This window comes from Phyllobates terribilis, unplaced genomic scaffold (genome assembly GCF_046119375.1).
Source record: "Phyllobates terribilis strain yellow unplaced genomic scaffold, ASM4611937v1 Scaffold_3__8_contigs__length_932513732, whole genome shotgun sequence".
Classification (NCBI taxonomy): Eukaryota; Metazoa; Chordata; class Amphibia; order Anura; family Dendrobatidae; genus Phyllobates; species Phyllobates terribilis.
In genome coordinates this window covers 393,366,015-393,389,817 of record NW_027362763.1, presented here as the reverse complement: position 1 = coordinate 393,389,817, position 23,803 = coordinate 393,366,015, and the positions used below count along the sequence as shown (strand labels likewise).

The following is a 23,803-nucleotide window of genomic DNA, read 5'->3' as shown; positions in this document are numbered from 1 at the left end:
TGGCCAACAGATTGGAGATGGTGGAGTTCAACCTCTTAGCTCTGTCATGTGTAGGATGAAACAATCTTTTACATGACCACAAAAGCGGGATTGAGGGCTGGGTGCAGTGCTTAGAGAGGGCAGAGTACGGTGAAACGGACAAATCGATAGACAGTGAGTGAGGTGCAGGCATATATGTTACGGTAGATTGAGAAACGTGTGATGTGCTCAGAGAAACGAACCCAGCAGGCATGCACACTTCACTTACAGCTGACGGGCTGTCACTCAGCCTAACTGCAGCGGATATACAGCAGGTTCTGTTGGACACCTGCGTGACACAACTTGGCACGGTAACAGAGGAGGAGGAAGAAGCAGCAGAGGTGTTTGATGGAACGGCTGATGGTTGTTTTTTGAAAATCAATTTAGAGTTTATCATGTTTGTGTACTCATTTGAGGAAAATAATATCTGCACCAAATGCTCAATTTCACTACAGAATAACTATAGAAATACATGGAGACCAAAACTTCTTCCACTACAGTCAACTCAATGGATGGAGACTCATTCAGGATTCCTCACATTTCCAAAAATTAGCGGCAGATACCAGCAAACTGTAATCAATTTCACTACAGTAGAAATAGTGTAAATGAGACCCACATCTCTTCCAGTACATACTACCTAAGAGATGGAGACTTAACCAGGAGTGTTCACATTGCCCTAAATGAGAGCCTAACAAACACCACCGAAGTGGCATCAATTTCACTAGAGTATAAGTATTGCAAAGGAGACCAAAACCTGTTCCTCTACAGCCAACCCAATAGATGGAGACCCAATCATGATTCTCCACATTTCAAAAAATTAGTGGCAGACACTAGCAATGTCTAATCAATTTCACTACAGTAGAAATAGTGTAAATAAGACCCACACCTGTTCCAGTACAGCCAACCCAGGAGATGAAGACCTAACCAGGAGTGTTCACATTGCCCTAAATGAGGGCCTAACACCACCGAAGTGGCATTAATTTCACTAGATTATAAGTATTGCAAAGGAGGCCTAAACTAGTTCCACTACAGCCAACCCAATAGATGAAGACCCAATCAGGATTCCCCACATTTAAAAAAAATAGTGGCAGATGCCAGCAAAGTGGCATCAATTTCACTACTGTACAAATAGTGTAAATAAGACCCACACCTCTTCCAGTACAGCCAACCCAGGAGATGGAGACCTAACCAGGAGTGTTCACATTGCCCTAAATGAGGACCTAACACCACCAAAGTGGCATCAATGTCATCAGACTACAAGTAGTTTAACGCAGATCCAAACCAGTCCCACTACAGCCAACCCAATGGATGGAAACACAATCAGAATTCTCCACATTTCCCAAAATTAGGGCCCAAAACCTGCAGCAGCAAAAGCAGGCACAGAAGCCATATCACAGACTGCAATTTCTAGAGATCAATGCAGCACACTCAAAATGACAACATCGCCTACTCTGTACAGTCTTCAATTGGGGTGCAAAAGTCCTTGGAGATCCATGACTTGTTCATCTTGATGAAAGTTAGGCGGTCTACACTTTCAGGGGACAGCTGTGTGCGCTTATCCGTCAAGACACTACCAGCAGTGCAGAAGACACGTTCAGAGAGAACGCTGGCTGCCGGGCAGGATAAAACCTCCAAACGCGTGAGAGGCGAGCTCAGGCCATTCATCTATTTTTGAAGACCAAATTGTAAAAGGGTCCAAACCCTCCCTGATGGTATTGATATTGAACTCTAGAAACTCCTGCACCATCCTCTATAGTCGTTGACCACGTGTCAGGCTTGTACTCTGTTGTACTGGTGCACGAGCTGGTGCAAAAAATGTGTGAAAGGACTCCCAGAAATTGCTTTTGGCACTTACTCTGCTGCTGCTAATGTTTTGGCGTTGACGAACCAACGTGCCGGAGGTTGAAAGACTACAGCTGCGATGCACAATGTGTGACTTACTGTTATCTTAGGGAAAACCTCTATTAAGGTTGCTTAAAAGCTTGTTTCAATATTCCAACATAAGCGGGTCTCTTTCCAGGGCGGGAAGCATCTGGCAAAATTGACTCTTATAACGTGGATCTAACAGCGTGGCAACCTAGTAGTCAGCATTATTATTATTATTGTAATTCTAACTATATGGGGATCATGTTGCAGATAGTGCATCAAAAAGGCACTCATATGTCGGGCTCTTCCAGGAGGTCCAAAGCCAGGCTGTATTGTGGGCTGCGTAACACTGATGCTTGTTTCCTTCGTCCCCTCCTGCCAACCACATTCAAACGAGAGGGGATGATTATCCTCTTCATCCTCTGACAGCTGCTCGCCCATCACCTCTTCCTCCTCCATTAGTTGCTCAGCTCTTGCACCTTCACTAACAGTTTGCCTGGTATCACCAAATTCCCTCGATTGCTGTAATCCACCGTAACTTGGCATTCGCCTGTGTGACGACAGTCTAGAAATTTGAGACATTGGTATCCCTTCCGCATCCTCCTCTTCTTCTGGGGCCACCACCTCCTGCCCCAGGTTATTCAAAGTTTGCTCCAGCATGTACAGTACAGACCAAAAGTTTGGACACACCTTCTCATTTAAAGATTTTTCTGTATTTTCATGACTATGAAAATTGTACATTCACACTGAAGGCATCAAAACTATGAATTAACACATGTGGAATTATATACTTAACAAAAAAGTGTGAAACAACTGAAAATATGTCTTATATTCTAGGTTCTTACAAGTAGCCACCTTTTGCTTTGATGACTGCTTTGCACACTCTTGGCATTCTCTTGATGAGCTTCAAGAGGTAGTCACCGGAAATGGTCTTCCAACAATCTTGGAGGAGTTCCCAGAGATGCATTTGTTGGCCCTTTTGCCTTCACTCTGCGGTCCAGCTCACCCCCAACCATCTCAATTGGGTTCAGGTCTGGTGACTGTGGAGGCTAGGTCATCTGGCGTAGCACCCCATCACTCTCCTTCTTGGTCAAATAGCCCTTACACAGCCTGGAGGTATGTTTGGGGTCATTGTCCTGTTGAAAAATAAATGATGGTCCAACCAAACGCAAACCGGATGGAATAGCATGCAGCTGCAAGATGCTGTGGTAGCCATGCTGGTTCAGTATGCCTTTAATTTTGAATAAATCCCCAACAGTGTCACCAGCAAAGCACCCCCACACCATTACACCTCCTCCTCCATGCTTCACGGTGGGAACCAGGCATGTAGAGTCCATCCGTTCACCTTTTCTGCGTCGCACAAAGACACGGTGGTTGGAACCAAAGATCTCAAATTTGGACTCATCAGACCAAAGCACAGATTTCCACTGGTCTACTATCCATTCCTTGTGTTCTTTAGCCCAAACAAGTCTCTTCTGCTTGTTGCCTGTCGTTAGCAGTGGTTTCCTAGCAGCTATTTTACCATGAAGGCCTACTGCACAAAGTCTCCTCTTAACAGTTGTTGAAGAGATGTGTCTGCTGCTAGAACTCTGTGTGGCATTGACCTGGTCTCTAATCTGAGCTGCTGTTAACCTGCGATTTCTGATGCTGGTGACTCGGATAAACTTATCCTCAGAAGCAGAGGTGAATCTTGGTCTTCCTTTCCTGGGGCGATCCTCATGTGAGCCTGTTTCTTTGTAGCGCTTGATAGTTTTTGCAACTGCACTTGGGGACACTTTCAAAGTTTTCCCAATTTTTCACACTGACTGACCTTCATTTCTTAAAGTAATGATGGACACTTGTTTTTACTTACTTAGCTGCTTTTTTCTTGCCATAATGCAAATTCTAACAGTCTATTCAGTAGGACTATCAGCTGTGTATCCACCAGACTTCTGCACAACACAACTGATGGTACCAACCCCTTTTATAAGGCAAGAAATCCCACTTATTAAACCTGACAGGGCACACCTGTGAAGTGAAAACCATTTCCGGTGACTACCTCTTGAAGCTCATCAAGAGAATGCCAAGAGTGTGCAAAGCAGTCATCAAAGCAAAAGGTGGCTACTTTGAAGAACCTAGAATATAAGACATATTTTCAGTTTTTTCACACTTTTTTGTTTTTTGTTAAGTATATAATTCCTAAAAAAAATGTAAAAATATATATATAGATATATATATCTATATATATCTATATATTACACTAATAAATACAGATTTTTAGGTAAAAAAAAATAAAAATAAACAAAAAGTACACATATTTGGTATCGCCGCGTCCGGAACGACCCGATCTAAAGACGTGTCACACTAGTTAACACTTTCAGTGAACGTAAAAAAAATAAACATGAGAAACTATGACTTTTCATCATACAGCTGGAAAAAAGTGGACTAAAACGAGATCAAAAAGATGGATGAAAATAAAAATGGTACCGCTGAAAACGTCATCTTGTCCCGCAAAAATCAAGCTGCCATACAGCTCCATCAGCCAAAAAATTAAAAAGTTACAGTGCTCAGAATAAAGCGATGCAAAGGTAATTATTTTTTCTATAAGAGTTTTATTATGTAAAAGCGCAAAAACAAAAAAAAATTACATAAATGCGATACCGCTGTAAACGTACTGACCCAAAGAATAAAGCTGTCTTATCAATTTTACCACACAAGTAACAACAAAAAAAAAAATCCTGAACTTTTGTTGTTTGTTCATTCTGCCTCCCAAAAATCAGAATAGAAAGCGATCAAAAAATGTATTTTGCCCGGAAATGGTACTAATAAAAACGTCAACTCGTCCTGCAAAAAACAAGCCATCACATAACTCTGTCGGCCGAAATATGGAAAAATTATAGCTCTTTAAATATGGCGATGCAAACATTAGTTTTTGTAAAAAAAAGCATTTTAGTGAGTGACAGCTGTTAATCATAAAAACCCGATATGAATCTGGCATCGCTGTAATCGCACCGACCCGAAGAAGAAAGTAGCCTAATCACTTTTATACAGCACGAGGAACGGCATAAAAAATAAATAAAACCAATTCTTCACCTGCTGCTGATTTGTTTATTTTGCCTCCCAAAGATCGCAGTATTGCTCGGCGCACATTTATCCTGCGCACTGCGCTGAGTGCTTACGCCAGGGTTTCTGTGTAAATCTCTGAAATACGTGATTCAGACGGAAGCCCTTGACGGAAGATTCCCTATAATGAGGCAGATGGAGGCACTGTGGTGCGGTGTCCATCTTTTTAGGTGTAAATAAAAGTGCGGTCAGCCACAGTTTTGTGCACCTCTGAAAAGAAGGATAACACTGAACAGAGGCCAGACGTAGTCCAGAGTAACTCTGCTGCCTCATCTCATTATAGTGAATGGATCCCTCCGGGGTTTCAGCTGAATCACGTCATTCGGAGATTTAGATGGAAACCCCAAAGTAAGTGCTCAGCTTAGAGCGCTGGATAAACATGATCTAAAATGTTATGTAAAAAGTTCCCAATAAAAGCTTCACATAAAAGCCCCCACTCAGGTCTGTCATGTGTTAATGGAAATATAGTGGGCTTCCATGTTACGGGTAGTACAAAGGCTCTGGGAAAGCTAAATGGTTCCTCGCCCCCCAAAAGAAATTCAGCAAATCCCCCCTCCCTTCTGAGCACCGCAGTGTGTCTAAACCACATTTAGTGTCCACATGTTTGGCATGGGTATTATTTAAAAAATGGGGTCACTTGAGGGGGGATTCTGCTCTTCTAGCATTTAGGGGCTCTGTATATGGGGTCTGCAAACTATTCTAGGAAAACCTGCGCTTGAGGAGGCAAATAGCGCTCGGTCCCTCCCGAGTGTCGCCATGTGGCCAAGCTGTACTGTACAGCCACATGTGAGGTATTGCCACATTCAGCAGAAATTATGGGACAAATTTTGGTGCCATTTTTATACATTATCCCAGTGTGAAAATGTCAAATCTGGGGCTAAAACAAAATTTTTACGGTAAAATGTAATTATTTTTTTCCTCACAGCCCAATGGAATAAAATTCTGTGACACACCCTTGGTGTCAGTATGATCACTACACCCCTAGATGAGTTCACTGAGAGGTGTAGTTTGTAAAATGGGGTCATTTATGGGGGAATATTCTGATATGGCACCTCAGGTGATCTCCTAGTGAGTCATGGCACCCTCAAACCATAACAGTAAAATCTGTACTATAATATGGTGCTCCTTCCTTTCTGACCTTTGCACTGTGCCTCAAAAGTAGTTGCCAATCACATGTAGGGTACTGGCGTGCTCAGGAGAAATTACACAACAAAATGAGAGGTCAATTTTCTCCTGTTACTCTTGTGAAAACAAAAAATTTGGGTCTGAAAGAAAATTTTTGTGATTTTTTCTATTTTCATGGCTCTACGTTATAAACTTCTGTGAAGCACCTGGGGGATCAAAGTGCTCACCACACATCTAGATAAGTTCATTGAGGGGTCTAGTTTCCAAAATGGGGTCACATGTGGGGGGTTTCCGCTGTTTAGGCACATCAGGGGCTCTGCAAACGCAACATGGCGTCCGCTAATTTTCAAGCAAATTTTGAATTCAAAAAGTCAAATGGCACTCCTTCCCTTCCGAACCCTGCCGTGCGCCTAAACAGTGGTTTTCTGCCACATATAGGGTATCGGCATGCTCAGGAGGAATTTCACAACAACTTTTGGGGTCCATTTTCTCCTTTTACCCTTGTGAAACACCAAGGTTACTTACCGGTAGCCGTTTTTTCCTGAGCCCATGACAGCACACCTGGAGAGAGGGATCCGCCCCACAAAGGACAGGAAACCGTCTGAAATAAAAGGGCGGAACCTCTCCCTCGCTTCAATTGTTTACAGAGCATTGAGAGGACCTCCCAAAGAGGTTAGGCATAAAACCAACACCTACAATATATATACATATATATAACACCCAAAACAGTGCACACCAGGGTGTGAGAAACAGAAAAAATAGGGAGGGAAAACTACGGGTGCTGTCATGGGCTCAGGAAAAACTGGCTACCGGTAAGTAACCTTGATGTTTTCCCGTCACCCATGACAGCACACCTGGAGAGAATTTTGGAGAATTATAAGCATCCTAGGGAGGGACCATCGCCTGAAGTACCCTTCTCCCAAAGGTAAGGTCAGAGGAGGACAGATCCAACCGATAGTGTTTAAAGAGGGTGGATGGTGTAGACCAAGTGGCAGCTCTACATATCTGATCGATTGAGACGTCTGCCCTTTCCGCCCAGGAGGTTGCAACGGCTCTTGTGGAATGAGCCCTGACATTGTCCAGGGCCGGAACTCCTGTGGACGTATATGCTAGACAAATGGCCTCCCTAAGCCACCTAGAAATGGTACCCTTGAACACCCCGTGACAATTCCTATTCCCCTGAAAGGCCAGGAACAAGGAATGGTCCTTCCTGCATACACTAGTCATGTTAATGTACTGTAGTAGTGATCTTCTAACATCTAGGTTATGGAATCTAACTTCCCCTGGGTTTTTAGGATTGCTGCAAAACGAGGGAAGCACAATCTCCTGGTTACAGCGAAATCTAGATACCACTTTGGGAAGGTATGCTGGATCTGGACGCAAGGTGACCCTATCATCATAAATTTGTGTGTAGGGAGGATCAACCGAAAGGGCCTGCAGGTCACCCACCCTACAAGCAGATGTTAAGGCCACTAAGAGGATGGTTTTAAGGGTGAGGATCTTTGGAGAGACATCCTGTAGGGGTTCGAACGGGTCACTGGTAAGTGCGTTCAAGACCAATTCAGGTCCCAGGGACCGAACCGGTCTGGCTCTGGCACAGGACTTGATAAACCTCGAGACCCACCTGTTCCCCGCCAATTTACAATTATAGAGCGCCCCCAATGCCGAGACCTGAACTTTAAGAGTCCCCGTGGCTAGACCTAAGTCGCGCCCCTTTTGCAGAAACTCCAGGATTCCCCTGATTGGAGAATTGTCTGATAATGGGGTATCTATAAATTCTAGGAATTTACTCCAGGCTCGGTTATAAATTTTTGTCGTTATTGGTTTCCTACTACCCAGCAAGGTAGAGACTAACCCTGGTGAAAACCCCTTGCTACTTAGTAGTGACCTCTCAAATTCCAAGCCGCAAGATGGAAACCTCTGGCTTGGGCGTGGAATACTGGTCCCTGAATGAGAAGGTCCGGCCTCTCTGGTAGAACCCAGGGATCTGAAACCGACATTAGTCGGAGCAGGGAGAACCAAGGCCTCTTGGGCCAAAAAGGGGTTATAAGAAAAAACCTGGCGCCTTCCTCCCGAATCTTCCTCACCACTACAGGAACCATTACTAACGGGGGAAAGGCATAGGCCTTCCTGAACTTCCAAGGGATCTGGGGGGCATCCACGGCATGGGGACTTTCTTCTGAATTTAAGGAACAGAATCTGTCTACCTTCCTGTTTGCTCTTGTGGCGAACAGGTCTATGTCTGGCTGCCCCCATAACTGGACAACCTGTTGGAAGACCTCCGGGTTTAAGCTCCATTCCCCCTGTCTTAGGGTATGGCGGCTGAGAAAATCTGCCTTTACGTTTTCTACCCCCTTTATGTGAAGGGCACTGAGGGATGGGAGGTGTCGCTCTGCCAGATGAAGGATTCTGTCTGCCACAGCCATCAGAGAGCGTGATCTTGTTCCCCCCTGATGATTCACATAGGCTACTGATGTCCGGTTGTCGGACCTGACCTGGACGTGGTGACCCTGAATGTGAGGAAGTAAGCCTATGAGGGATCTCTCTACTGCCCAAAGCTCCTTTATGTTTGAGGATGCCCCCATCTCGTGGTATGTCCAGTGACCCTGTATTGAGAGCTCAGCCAGATGACCCCCCCCATCCGGAACTGCTCGCATCGTTCGTAATCACCCGATCGACTGGTCTGGACCACTGTATGCCTGAGGTCAGATTTCCCCTGTCTGTCCACCACGAAAGGGAATCTACAGCTTCTGGGGAGAGAGAGAACTTGCTTTCTAAATGCCCGTTGAAGGACCTCTGCGCTGACAGGACCTCCCACTGAAGAAGTCTCATATGCCCCTGAGCCCATTTGACTGCTGGAGACAGGCCGTCATAGAGCCCAGGAGGGACATTGCCTCTCTTAGGGACATCACTGGAGATCGCATGGCTTTCAAGACTAAAATGAGCAATTTGCAGACCTTGTCTTCTGGGAGGAAGCAGGCTTGGAGATGAGAGTCTAGGATTAGACCTAGGAAGGTCTGAGTCCTTGAGGGGGTTAGTTTTGACTTTTGGAGATTTACCAACCACCCTAGCTGATGCAACACTGTCGTGACTTCTGGAAGTTGACTGGAGCAGTGGACTTCTGATTTCCCTACTATTAAGAAATCGTCTAAATAGGGCACGATCACTACGTTCTTGATTCGTAGAAAGGCTGTTACTTCTGCTATTAGTTTTGTAAATATTCTCGGGGCTATGGAGAGGCCGAAGGGTAGGGCAGCAAACTGAAAATGCCTCAGCTCTTCCTGAATGAACAGGGCTACTCTCAGATACTTCTGGTAGTCTGGATGAATTGGGACGTGATAATATGCGTCCTTCAAGTCTATTACTGCCATAAAGCAATTGTGGTGTAAGAGCTTCACTGCCGAGCTCACTGACTCCATCTTGAAGGGCTGATTTTCTATTAATTGGTTCAGACTCCTGAGGTTGATGATGGTCCTTAGGGACCCGTTAGTTTTTTTTATCATGAACAGAGGGGAATAGAATCCCTTCCCTCTTTGTGGTATCGGCACTTCGAGAAGGACTCGTTTCCTTACTAGCTCTAATATCTCTGCTTCCAGTGTTATCTGTTCTTCCTGGACCTTCCTTTTGGGGGTAACCACAAAGGTCCGACAAGGGATCTGACTGAACCGTATCTTCAGGCCACCACTTACAATGTTCAAAAACCAGGGGTTTGCTGTAATTGCTTTCCAAGCTGGAAAAAAGTGGGAAAGCCTCCCCCCAACCTCCGGCATGGCGTCATTGGGAGGATCTCTTTGTATTTGAGGACGGTCCCCCAAACATATAGCCTGACTCCTTTTTGGACTTGGTCTCCCATCTTCTCCCGTCTCCTGGAGGGCGACCCCGATTAAATTTCCTCCTCCGAAAACCAAACCTTTTTGAGTCCCCTGAAAATCCTGGGAACCCTTTGTTTTTATCGCCCGCCTTTGCTAAAAGGTCTTCCAACTTTTGGCCAAACAGGAGTCTACCATCACACAGGAGGGAACACAATTTATGCTTGGACTGTAGGTCGCCTGGGCAACCTTTGAGCCACAAGGCCCATCTGGCAGCATTAGATAGACCTGCTGCTCTAGCCGAAAGCCTGACAGAGTCTGCTGAAGAGTCCGCCAGGAAGGCCGATGCTGCCTGCATTAGGGGTAGATTTGAAAGGATTCTATCCCTAGAGATCTTTTTATCCTTAAGCTGGTCCTCCAACTGTTGGAGCCACACCATTAGGGATCTTGCCACAGGTGCCCGCTACCGTTGGCTTCAGGCCTCCTGCTACAGCTTCCCAAGTATGACGCAGAAAGGAGTCAGCCTTTTTATCAAGGGCATCTTTTAGGATGCCTGAGTCCTCCAACAGCAGGGAAGATTTTTTGGACGACCTGGCTACTGTCCCGTCAACTTTGGGGATCTTATCCCAAGGCTCAGAGTCCTTCTCTTCAAAGAGGTACCTTCTTTTAGAGAAGGAGGGTAAGGTCCCTGATCTTTCTGGTCTCTTACACTCTCAGTCAATGAGGTCCTGAATTTTAGTGTTTACCGGAAAGGAGCGTCTCTTTCTTTCTCCAAGGCCGGCAAACATAACGTCTTCCCGGGATTTGGATGCTTTCTCCTCCCCCAGACCCATGGTTGATCTGACTGCTCTAACCAGTCTGTCCGTACTCTCAACGGGAAAACAGGGTCTACCGTTATCTGATGAGGAAGAGGATGATGAATCACTCAGCCACAGATCCTCGGACTGGGAGGAATCAGAGTTGGAGGAGACATCTCTATGGGATCTTTTCTTCCCTCTAAGCAACCCCTTCAGGGACCCCTGAACCTCTGCGTGGACTATAGACTTTAAATTAGATGCGAAATCCAGGGAATTTTCCGTTACAGTTTTAGCAACGCAGTTCGGTCAAAGCGGCTTTTGCCAATCTATGGGAAGGGAAGTTTGGCATAGGGCACACAATCTGTGCTTTTGCTTGGCGCTACTCTTCTTAGGCTCCTATAAAAGGAAGCACATAAGAGACTTCCCATTACTAAAAGGTGACATTCACGAAGATCACTCACCCCTGGAAGTCACAAACGGGTACCGGATTCGGAGGCTGTAGCGGAACCAATGATTCCTTTCTGGATGGACCAGAGGCGCTTGACACCTTGCTCCTGCGGCTACCACTGCGATTGCTTGAGCGGCTGTCGGTGTGAGAGGCATCCCTCTGCTTCTTCCGTTGCTGAGGGGGGGGGGGGTTAGCTGCTGCTCTTGGCTATCCTGGTCAGCCATGCTTCAAAAGGGTACCACGCATTCAGGATAACCCCCCCTCCTAAAATAGGGCCATCCAGCACCTCCTCCGGTTCATGGGCCCTCCTCTCTTCCCAGGCCGGAGCACCATCGAAAAAAAACGGCCTGGAACGCTTCACAGGGCGCCGCCATCTTGGAGCGGGTGCCGCCTCCTGACGTCATCTGGCACGCCTCTCCCAGCGTGCCCCGCGCCGTGACGTCAGACGCGTCATACCCAGAAGTTACTGCGCGGCCGGCAGAAGCGGCAGGGGGAGGGCGGCGCAGCGGTCTACGGGAGGACGGAGCTTGCCTCACTGCATGCGCCCGCTCGGACGCAGGACCCCAGGGGAGCTGCGGACGGCGCTTCTGGAGACTGGAACCCGGTGCACAGGCCAGTGCCCGCTCTTCCACACCGGAACAGCCCCAGGTAAGTCTTCTTTCTTCCAGACAGGTTCCCCATCAAGGACAGGAAACCAACTGAAGCGAGGGAGAGGTACCGCCCTTTTATTTCAGACGGTTTCCTGTCCTTGGTTGGGCGGATCCCTCTCTCCAGGTGTGCTGTCATGGGTGAGGGGAAAAATAAAAAATTTAGGGCTAAAAAGAAATTTTTGTGATTTTTTTTTTCACGTCTCTATGTTATAAACTTCTGTGAAGCACCTGGGGGTTCAAAGTGCTCACCACACATCTAGATAAGTTCATTGAGGTGTCTAGTTTCCAAAATAGGATCACTTATGGGGGGTTTCCACTGTTTAGGTACATCAGGGGCTCTCCAAACGCAATATTGCGTTCGCTAATTATTCCAGCAAATTTTGAATTCAAAAAGTCAAATGGTGCTCCTTTCCTTCCGAACCCTGCCATGTGCACAAACAGTAGTTTTCTGCCACATATATGGTATCAGCATGCTCAGGAGAAATTTCACAATAAATTTTGGGGTCCATTTTTATCTGATACCCTTGTGAAAATATAAAAAAATTGGTCTAAATTTAATATTTTGTGAAAAAAAGTTAAATGTTAATTTTTTTCTTCCTCATTGCTTCAGCTCCTGTGAAGCACCTGAAGGGTTAATAAACTTCTTGAATGTGGTTTTGAGTTCCTTGAGGGGTGTAGTTTTTAGAATGGTGTCACTTTTGGGTATTTCCTGTCATATACACACCTCAAAGTCACTTCAAATGTGATGTGGTCCCTAAAAAAAGTGCTTTGTAAATTTTGTTGGAAAAATGAGAAATCACTGGTCAACTTTTAACCCTTATAGCTCCCTAACAAAAAAAAATTTGGTACCAAAATTGTGCTGATGTAAAGTAGACATGTGGGAAATGTTATTCATTAACTATTTTGTGTGACAAACAGTACAGACCAACAGTTTGGACACACCTTCTCCTTTAAAGATTTTTCTATATTTTCATGACTAGGAAAATTGTACATTCACACTGAAGGAATCAAAACTATGAATTAACAAATGTGGAATTATATACTTAACAAAAAAGTGTGAAACAACTGAAAATATGTCTTATATTAGATATTATATATTATATTATATTAAAATATATTATGTTATATAGGTTCTTCAAAGTAGACACCTTTTGCTTTGATGACTGCTTTGCACACTCTTGGCATTCTCTTGATGAGCTTCAAGAGGTAGTCACCGGAAATGGTTTTCACTTCACAGGTGTGCCCTGTCAGGTTTAATAAGTGAGATTTCTTGCCTTATAAATGGGGTTGGGACCATCAGTTGTGTTGTGCAGAAGTCAGGTGGATACACAGCTGATAGTCCTACTGAATAGACTGTTAGAATTTGTATTATGGCAAGAAAAAAGCAGCTAAGTAAAGAAAAACGAGTGGCCATCATTACTTTAAGAAATGAAGCTCAGTCAGTCTGAAAAATTGGGAAAACTTTGAAAGTGTCCCCAAGTGCAGTTGCAAAAACCATCAAGCGCTACAAAGAAACTGGCTCACATGAGGACCGCCCTAGGAAAGGAAGACCAAGATTTACCTCTGCTTCTGAGGATAAGTTTATCTGAGTTACCAGCCTCAGAAATCGCAGGTTAACAGCAGCTCAGATTAGAGACCAGGTCAATTCCACACAGAGTTCTAGCAGCAGACACATCTCTTCAACAACTGTTAAGAGGAGACTTTGTGCAGCAGGCCTTCATGGTAAAATAGCTGCTAGGAAACCACTGCTAAGGACAGGCAACAAGCAGAAGAGACTTGTTTCGGCTAAAGAATACAAGGAATAGACATTAGACCAGTGGAAATCTGTGCTTTGGTCTGATGAGTCCAAATTTGAGATCTTTGGTTCCAATCACCGTGTCTTTGTGCGACGCAGAAAAGGTGAACGGATGGACTCTACATGCCTGGTTCTCACCGTGAGGCATGGAGGAGGAGGTGTGTTGGTGTGGGGGTGCTTTGCTGGTGACACTGTTGGGGATTTATTCAAAATTGAAGGCATACTGAACCAGCATGGCTACCACAGCATCTTGCAGCGGCATGCTATTCCATCCGATTTGCGTTTAGTTGGACCATCATTTATTTTTCAACAGGACAATGACCCCAAACACACCTCCAGGCTGTGTAAGGGCTATTTGACCAAGAGGGAGAGTGATGGGGTGCTACGCCAGATGACCTGGTCTTCACAGTCACCAGACCTGAACCCAATCGAGATGGTTTGGGGTGAGCTGGACCGCAGAGTGAAGGCAAAAAGGCCAACAAGTGCTAAGCATCTCTGGGAACTCCTTCAAGATTGTTGGAAGACCATTTCCGGTGACTACCTCTTGAAACTCATCAAGAGAATGCAAAGAGTGTGCAAAGCAGTCATCAAAGCAAAAGGTGGCTACTTTGAAGAACCTAGAATATAAGACAAATTTTCAGCTGCTTCACACTTTTTGGTTAAGTATATAATTCCACATGTGTTAATTCATAGTTTTGATGCCTTCAGTGTGAATGTACAATTTTCATAGTCATGAAAATACAGAAAAACCTTTAAATGAGAAGGTGTGTCCAAACTTTTGGTCTCTCTGATTTCAGGGCATAGCAAAACAATTCAAAGTTTGAAAATTGCAAAATTTTAAAAATTTTCACCAAATTTCTGTTTATTTTACAAATAAATGCAAGTGATATCGAAGAAATTTTACCACTACCATGACGTACAATATGTCACGAAAAAACAGTCTCAGAATCAGGGGGATCCGTTGAAGCGTTCCAGAGGTATTACCTCATAAAGCGACAGTGGTCAGAATTTAACCTACAAAGTCTCTTGGTCCTTAAGGGGTTAAATAAATCGAAATGTTTTTAAAAAATTTCATCATTTGCATATTATTAACATTGTCTATCAATCCTTTGATTTTGATAATTCCACGATTTTTCCTTCTTGGTGTTTAATTTAAATTTTGAGGATCATATTTCACCAAAAGTTATAAAATTGGACAGTTTTTGCTCTTTTTTATTCCTGTTGCTTCCCTGAGTATGATATTGCATGGTTTGTTCGTCTTTTTAAATCCAATATATCGTTCCAGAAATACAGGTCTTTTTATTTAGTACTATTTGTTATGGTCTTTAGCAAGGGACGTGGCTCACATGATTTTATTATGGGCATGTCTTCAGCCTGCTCTGCTCTATTACTTTATGAGCCACACCCCTTGGTAAAGACTATAACAAATAACACCAAATAAAAAGGTCCATATTTCTGGAACCATATGGTAGAATTAAAAATAAAAAAGAAAAATGCCATACTCAAGGTAGCAGTGGAAATATAATAAGAGCTAAAATTGGATGCTTTTGACCTGGTGACAATTCATCTTTAAGAAGACCAAATGTCCCCTTTGTCACAAAAGAAGAAACCAGTATTATAAACAATATATGGTAGGTGGTGGCCTTGTTACAGAGTTTCAGCATGCCAGGGCTGGTTATGTGACTCCCCACAAGGAGAAATGTTACCTCTTAGAACTCAGTCCTGAGCCTCTCACCTAGCCAAATCAGCTCTCATACTTTGCACTGACGAGGGGAATACTCCGAAACACTATTTCTGCAACTTGAGATTCTGATTTGCTTTTATCCTAACTCATATTGCGAGACTTGTTAAAGGGTCGATAGTGACTTGTACGATTGCTGCTTCCAACAAGTGCCGCTATAGGGTTCTAGTCCTCTTCCTGTCTGAAGAGGCAATTTGCATATTTAATTTTGCAGAGGAGCATTGCACAGTGAATAAACCTCTTTACATTGGCATGCCAGGGCCGGTATGTCACTCTCCACAAAGAGAAACATTTCTCCTTAGACCTCAGTCCAGAGCCTCTCACCTAGCCAAATCAGATCTCATACTTTGCACTGACGAGAGTCAATACCCCTAAACACTGTGTCTGCAAATTGAGATTCTGATTTGGCTTTTATCTTAAGTCATATTGCAAGACTCATTAAAGGGTTGATTGTGACTTGTAGGACTGCTGCTTCCAACAGGTGGCGCTAGAGTGTTCTAGTCCTCTTCCTCTCTGAAGAGGCAATTTGGATATGCTGTGTGGAGAGTGACATGCCAGGGTAATTAGACGTATGTGCAATGCTCCTATAAGAAATTAAAAATGCAAATTGTCTTTTCAGAAAGGAAGAGGGCTTGAACTGTAGTGCCATCTTTTTGATGTTGCAATATTAAAAGTCAATATTGACTCTTTAACAAGTCTTGCCACGTGACTTCGGTTACATTTTTTAGGACTTCTACTTCCAATAGGTGGCACTAGAGTTCAAGTCCTTTTCCTCTCTGAAGAGACAATTTGCATATTTAATTTCCCAGAGGAAAACTAAAATGTCTAGGAAGTGCCATTGATGTATGAACAAATGCGAACAGAAAACAAAAAATACAAACAAACATACATCATATAAATAAACAGAGTAGAGGGCGTCCAAATAATATTCAACATATTACAATGTTTATTATATGCAAATGTACAGATCAAACAAGAGAAACATCTGCATAACTTAAAAACATCTAAAACCAGACATAAGTCCACAGGACAACAAATAGTCTTTGTCTAGCAATATCTGCCAATAGAGGTGAATAAGAGACACAATAAAACCTGTAATAGGATACCAGCAAGGGAACCCAGTAATGACAATCTTGCATTTACCTAGTAGTTCAACAATAATATGCTAATGCATAAAACATTTAGGTGATAGCACATGCAAGAAAAAAGGCAAATTACAAATACTAAGCAGTCAGGGATAAGGGTGATTGTTTGGGGGTAACATATAGAACTTGAATGCTGAAAAACCCATGGGCATCACTGTCTACATGACTTTATCAGAGAAGTGAGGAGCAAAATCATTGTTTGGATGCTAATTTACCTGCCTTAGATCCACACAACAAAACTAAACTAAAGACTATAGGCAGATGAGTCACAGGACATACAATTTGGGAAAATATTTGCCTGTCATCAAACTCCTCAGCGGTGAACACAATCCTTTCATTTCATCTCTACAGTATCCTTTACTTTTATAACTATGCCTCCTACTTGAATACCTATGAAATATTTTTTTTGTAACAAAAAGGTCAAAATATACTCCTAAAATGCAACAACGAAAATAAAACATGTTTGTATGTAAGTATCAGTCTAATATATATTTTTATGTAGAAGAACACAGCTCATGCACAAAGCTTTTCCTATCACTGCTACAAATTGCACAAAAGTATAAAGAAACGCTCAAAGCCTTGCACATATAAATTCAGTGGAGATAGCAAAAATGTCAAAATGGTATTATGCCTATATTTTCTGGCAGGTCACTATGATTATATTGCTCTTTCAAAGTAAAGTAATATTTATTTTGATACTCATGAAAGCTGACTTACTTTGATAAGACGGGTTACAAGAACAATAATGTACATTTCATACAGAATAACATATATGTTAGCAATCCGTAAAATAAATAAGACAAAATCATATTTAACTTACGTCTTTCCCTTGAGAACCGGTAAGACCACTTTCTCCTTTTTCCCCTTTTTCTCCCTTAAAAATGGAAATACAACAATTAAGAAATGCAGAACATTCCCTATCTAAATACGAAAACATTAACTTTGAGTCTTTCTTTAAAAACACACTTAGGTGGTAATTTAAGGACACAATATGTACCATTTAATTTCACATTTCAGAAGTTCCAAGTTATTTATGATTTGTCACCTTCACAAAGAATATTGAACTGGTTATAACTTTAGCCACAAAAATGATTATGCATTTATAATTATAATGCAAGATTCTGTAAGTGTGGCATATACCGTATTTTTCGGACTATAAGACGCACCGGACCATAAGACGCACCTAGGTTTTAGAGGAGGAAAATAAAAAAAAAATGTAAGCAAAAAATGTGTTCATGATGCACTTTTAAGGGGGAGGAGGTCTTCTGCTGACACTGGTATAGGGGTAATATCCCCCAATTCTGACAATATCCCCTATCCTGGTATACATGCCCCCACCCTTCCTTTTATACATGGTCTCCATCCCCATCCTGGTATGCCTGGCATCCCTCCATCCTCGTATGCATGGAACCCCTCCATCCTGGTATCCATGGCACCCCTCATCCCTATCCTGGTATGCATGGCCCCCTCATCCCTGTCCTGGTATGCATGGCACCCCTAATCCCTATCCTGGTATGCATGGCACCCCTAATCCCTATCCTGGTATGCATGGCACCCCTAATCCCTATCCTGGTATGCATGGCACCCCTAATCCCTATCCTGGTATGCATGGCACCCCTAATCTCTATCCTGGTATGCATGGCACCCCTAATCCCTATCCTGGTATGCATGGCACCCCTCATCCTTATCCTAGTATGTATGGCCCCCTCATCTTTATCCTGGTATGTATGGCCCCCTCAGCGTTACCCTGGTATGTATGGTCCCCTTATCATTGCCCTGGTATGTATGGCCCCCTCATCCTTATCCTAGTATGCATGGTCCCCCTAATCCCCATCAGGCTGCACATAAAAAAAAATAAACACTCCTACTGACCTTTCTTCTCTCCTCCAGCGCTGCGTCCTGTCTGCCTGCACTGATCTCTCCATGTGAGTCACGCATGGCGTCACTGCCATGCGCGGCTCACATGGAGAGATCAGCTGCCGGAAATTGCTGCTCCTCACGCCGGGACTGTGTGCGCGGGGAGCAGTGACTTCACTCTCCTTCATAGCCGGCACACAGTGTAGCCACGCTGCGGCTCCTGCTGCTGCCGGGCTATCGCGTGTGCCCGCTTATTAAAGGGCATGAATATTCACCCCTCCCCACGCCCCATGGGCGTGCAGAGAGGTTGAATATTCATGCCCTTTAACAGCGGGCACAGGCGATTCCGGCAGCAGCAGGACCCGCAGCGTGGCTACACTGTGTGCTACTATTAAGGAGCATGAATATTCAGTGCTCCCCATGGGCGTGGGGAGCAGTGAATATTCATTTTCTTTAGCAGCGGGGACAGTGTAGGCTGCAGTGGGCGGCTGCTGACTCCTGTGCCCTGCTTCTCCACAGCTACAGCTCCCCCCACATCCCACATATATATACCCCCCCCCCAAAATTCGGACTATAAGACGCACCCCCATTTTCCTCCAAAATATTGGAGGAAAAAAGTGCGTCTTATAGTCCAAAAAAATACGGTAAGTTCTGTAGGAACTGTAAGTTCTGTAAAGGAGATTTACCAGAAGGAATATACAGCTCTGGCAAAAATTAAGAGACCACTGCAAAATTTTCAGTTTCTCTGATTTTTCTCTTTATAGGTATATTTTTGAGTAAAATGTATATTGTTGTTTTAGTCTATAAAATACTGACAACATGTATCCGAAATTCAAAGCTAAAAATTTTGAATTTATTTGCAGCAAATGATAAAGCGTCAAAATACTAAAAAAAAAACAGTGCTTTCAGACCTCAAATTACTCATGTTTTAACTCAGAAAGAGTTCAGAAATCAATATTTGGTGGACTAACCATGATTTTTAATCACAGCTTTCATTTGTATTGGCATGCTTTCCATCAGTCTTTCCATGCTTTCCAATAGAAAACTGTTCAGTGGTCTCTTAATTTTTGCCAGAGCTGTATATAATACTTTGCAATGAACAGAAATAAATGTACAAATTATTTTTTAATATCTTACTCTTTTATGAACACAAGTGCACTGATTCATCAAAGCTATTACGCGCAAAAATCTTTGAAAAGTCTCAATTTTTTTTTGAGTGACTTGGAGTTGCCCAAAACTTTCGCGACTTTTGCAGTTTCATGCCAGTTTTGCCCAGCTCAAAATGGGTGGAGCTAGGGTGGGATAGGGATGCTGCAGGATGTTTGACTGGCGTACGATTGTGGTGAGGTGCACATGGAGGTACATGCCATTTCACATTTTAATGAATCATGGGCCTTGCACCTCATCCAATCCCTTCATCAACTTGGCATGCAAAATGCCAGTTTTGATGAATTAAGGCCTAAGACTTTTGGCTAGATTACAGCTATGTGCTCCTGATAACACATCCTACTAGAATTTCTATAAAAGTGATTGGTACCATATCAGCAATATTTTTTTATAGATACATGCATAAGATGTTCCCACCATGTGAGAGCAGGATTTATTTATCTATCCTGACTCTATTTTGTTTTTTGTACTTGTATCTCCTGCTTTCTGAAATGGAGTCTGTGTGTGTGTTTTGCGATAAGGGGTCCCTCCGAAATTTTTTAGTCTAACGGACTTAGAGAAAACATAGAAAAGAAACTAAATTAAGGAGTAGAACTACACCTACTATCTTCAGCTGGGTGTAGACAAAATTAACTTTAGCCAATGAGATGTATGTATGCTAATGCCAGCACGTATTTAGAGATAAGATGAGCCAATTATATTGCTACAATATATGACCAAAACATGTCTATATAAGATGATGTCATGATGTAATAAAGAGAGATCTGCTTTGATGCTCAGTGTATCCGTGTGGTTCTTCCGTGTACGTATTTGGATTTTACAATTTAATTTGGAACAGGCACAATGCCTCAGAACGTCCCACATTACGTAATGACGACACACCAGTTAGGATATAAACTTGATGTGGATGGTGATTTGGCAGCCATGATCGGTTGCCATGTTTATGTGATGTCTAAATGATCATGATTTGAGAAACCTCTGAATGAACATGATCTGGAAAAGTGTTAAAACCTCTTTAATATGTATTTTGAAAACTATAAAATGCCATTACTTATTTTCTATGCATTTATATATTCTAAAAACAAAAAGTACAGAAATATTATATACTGGTCCATGTATCATCACAATAGTTTGACATTTAATGATTTAGATGGTCACTTCTAAGCTGTCATCTAATTTTTTCTGAGGACATAATTAGAATAATGTACTTTAATTTGAAAGCTCAAGGCAGATAATACAGGAACACACGATTTACTAAAGATGATAATGACAATTAACCCTTTCCACCTATCTGCATAGTGATCTCTGCACAGGACACAGAGCATGCATGCAGCTCTCTCTTTTGAGGTGCCAATAAACCCAGGATAACTGTGGGCTAACAGCTATTTCTCCCATAACTATCACATACATGCAAGTGCTGTTTGGTCAAAAGTCAATGTATTTTTGAAAGGGAAAGTGGAGTAAACTGCCGCCAGACCCCTTTGGCAGCAATTTATTTCCTGAAAAACAAAAGTATCTGGTACTATCCTAAGTGAAGCAAAAACAGGAAAATTGGAAAAGGCAACGCACCATAAATATGTAAAGTTCATTATGCAGGGAACCACGTTCCGACTAAACGTTGATAGATGCAAAAAAAGGTAAGAAAATGTTCCAGCTTCTGATAAAAAAATATTACAACTTTTGTTTGTTAAAAATCCCTTCCAAAAATATGTGAAATTAGGAGACATGAAGCACAAAGGCAACGTGTTTTGAATGAAATCTGGTGTTCTTTGTTCAAGCCATTAGCTTTGACAAATAACACTAAATTTAATTTGAACCGCTGTAATGCACACACCCGGACTGACTGGCGTGTGCGTGTTTAGTGATTCCACTGTGCCATGAACCGGAGAGTGCCTGGAGGGGCGTAACTAAGTATCTGCCAAATCCGACCAAGGTCGCACGACGGCATACGACGCCAGTGCACCAGGGAGGAACCGGGCAGAGGGACCTGGTGCTACTCCAGGTCAGACCCCGGACACGGATCTTGACCCACACCGGGGAATACTGGAACAGGCAGGTTAGGCAGGCACACAGACTGGTGGGTATAGGCCGACACAGCTGGAATGCAGACGGGTGGATGCTGGTAAGTACGACTGGTATGCAGGGAGGGAGGTACTGGCAGGTATGACAGGTTGGAGCACCGAGTGGATAGGACCCAGTACAGACTGGGACTCAGGAACAGAACCGCAGATGCGGTGGACAAACACAGCAGAGTGAGGCCGCCCAGAGCGGCGAGCAAGAGCAGAACAAGACGAGACTGCCTGGAGCGGTGAGCGAGAGAAGAGCAGGACAAGGCCGCCTGGAGCGGTGAGCGAGAGAGGAGCAGGGCGAGACTGCCGGAGCAGCGAGCAAAGGGTCAGAGCAGAGAGAGACTGCCGGAGCAGCGAGCAAAGGGTCAGAGCAGAGCGAAACCCGCAGGAGCGGTGAGCAAGGCAGAGCAGAGCGGAAACCGCCGGAGCGGTGAGCAAGGCAGAGCAGAGGGGACAAGGCTCTGTTCACACGGAACAGACTGGAAGGGAAAGGCAGAACCAGGTACACACAAGATACTTCTAATGAAGTAGCGAGTGGACTCTAAACTCACACAGGGACAACGAGTAGGAGTTAGGTACGGGATCAGATTCTGCAGGAAAAGGGAAGGTACGAACATAGAGAAAAACAGGTAACAGGCTAGGAGAGTATTCAGACAAGAACAGACACAGCAGCAAGATACAGGAGCGGGTCTAGGTATGCGGCCCCTAGAAGGCGGAAAGAACAGGCTAGGAGCGTGTACACACTGGCCTGGAAATACAGCCTCCAGGATAGGCAGAAGACAACAGGCTAGAAGATAGTTCAGACAGGACACAGTTCAGACACGGGAACTGATACCGCAAGGCAGGAAACAAAGACAGGACCTGGCACATCAGTGACAAAAAGCCAACTGACAGAACACAATGCTCAGGCAAGGATTCCAGGAAAGAGCTGGGTTAAATACCAGGTGACAGACAGCAATAGGCTGAGGACGCACAAGGGGTGTGCCCGCAGCAGCTACAAGAAGCAGGAAGTGATCGGGCGCCACCCTTAAGCAGAAGAAACAGAGGCAAGCAGACAGCATGGAGGGAAGCCAGAGTGATAGTCTGGACTGGAAATCAAGTGCGCGCTCTTGCACAGTGGGAGATGGACCACTATGCAAGGACGCCGCCAGGTATGTTACAACTGCATTGTTTTTGTGCTTCATGTCTCCCAATTTCACATATTTTTGGAAGGGATTTTTAACAAACAAAAGTTGTAATATTTTTTATCAGAAGCTGGAACATTTTCTTACCTTTTTTGCAGTAATCCTAAGTGTGAGATCTTTCTCTCCTCCAATATTATCTGTTGGGGATAGTCTAGAGCTACCCATACACACTAGTGGGTCAGCTACATTTACTGAAATTGGTAGGCTTTGCCAGCTTATTTCTATTGGGTATGGGAGCCTATAGAAGTCAATGGACTGTTTTCTGACCATAGCAGAACTCTCACTGAATTTTCCCAGCTCTGAACAGAAGCTCAGCCGTGATAGCTGCCTCTATAATCATGTTAAAAAGTGTTAAACCGAGAAATGAAAACAAAGGAGACAGAAACACGTTTTAATATGGATTTTGAATTGATAAAAAATGAACAGCAAACAAGTATATGAGTGTCTTTGGTTTTGATCAAACTTCATGATGTACATGACCTTTAAGGTGTCTATCTTAATACTGTGAATGTCAGGCTTTATTTCAGCATGTCGTTTTAACTTTACCAGCTACGGTCATGTTGGTAAAATAGAAGCAAGAGATGGAGAATGCCGTCAAATTTCACTATAGGTTTCGTGCATATAGGCTTTATTTAATCCATCTTGTTGATTTGTGTTATGACAAGGGTATGAAGAAATGATGGATACTCGCACAGAGATTGTTCATCTCTGTTGAGAATTGCTGATGCAGTGCTGACTTATCAAAGCAGATGACAGAGAATGTTTGTGGTTAAGTAGAACATGTCCTATTTTCTTCCATCTTGGGTACGTCACCTACCTGGAGTAGACAGCTGCGTGCATGTCTGTGGTGTCTCCAAAGGCAAATATCCAGTATCTTTTCCACAGAGTTTAAGATAGATTTTAGAATTATGCATATACATTTAGAACAAGCTCTATTGTTTAATTATTGTTTTAATATTTGGTGTTAAATGCAATATTGGCAATGTAGATTTTTCTACTGCAATGCTAAAGGCCAATATGAAGGATATGT

General features: G+C 43.5%; 1 protein-coding gene across 3 annotated transcripts in view; it reads right to left on the bottom strand.

The window, feature by feature from the left end:
• COL19A1 (collagen type XIX alpha 1 chain) overlaps window positions 1-23,803 on the bottom strand; it is a 1,587,177-nt gene that overhangs the window by 1,209,103 nt on the left and 354,271 nt on the right. For all 3 annotated transcript variants that reach the window (XM_073675502.1, XM_073675503.1, XM_073675504.1), the window contains exon 13: window positions 17,317-17,370. In XM_073675502.1, coding sequence (XP_073531603.1) covers window positions 17,317-17,370 — 54 coding nt within the window. The remainder of the gene's footprint in view (window positions 1-17,316; window positions 17,371-23,803) is intronic.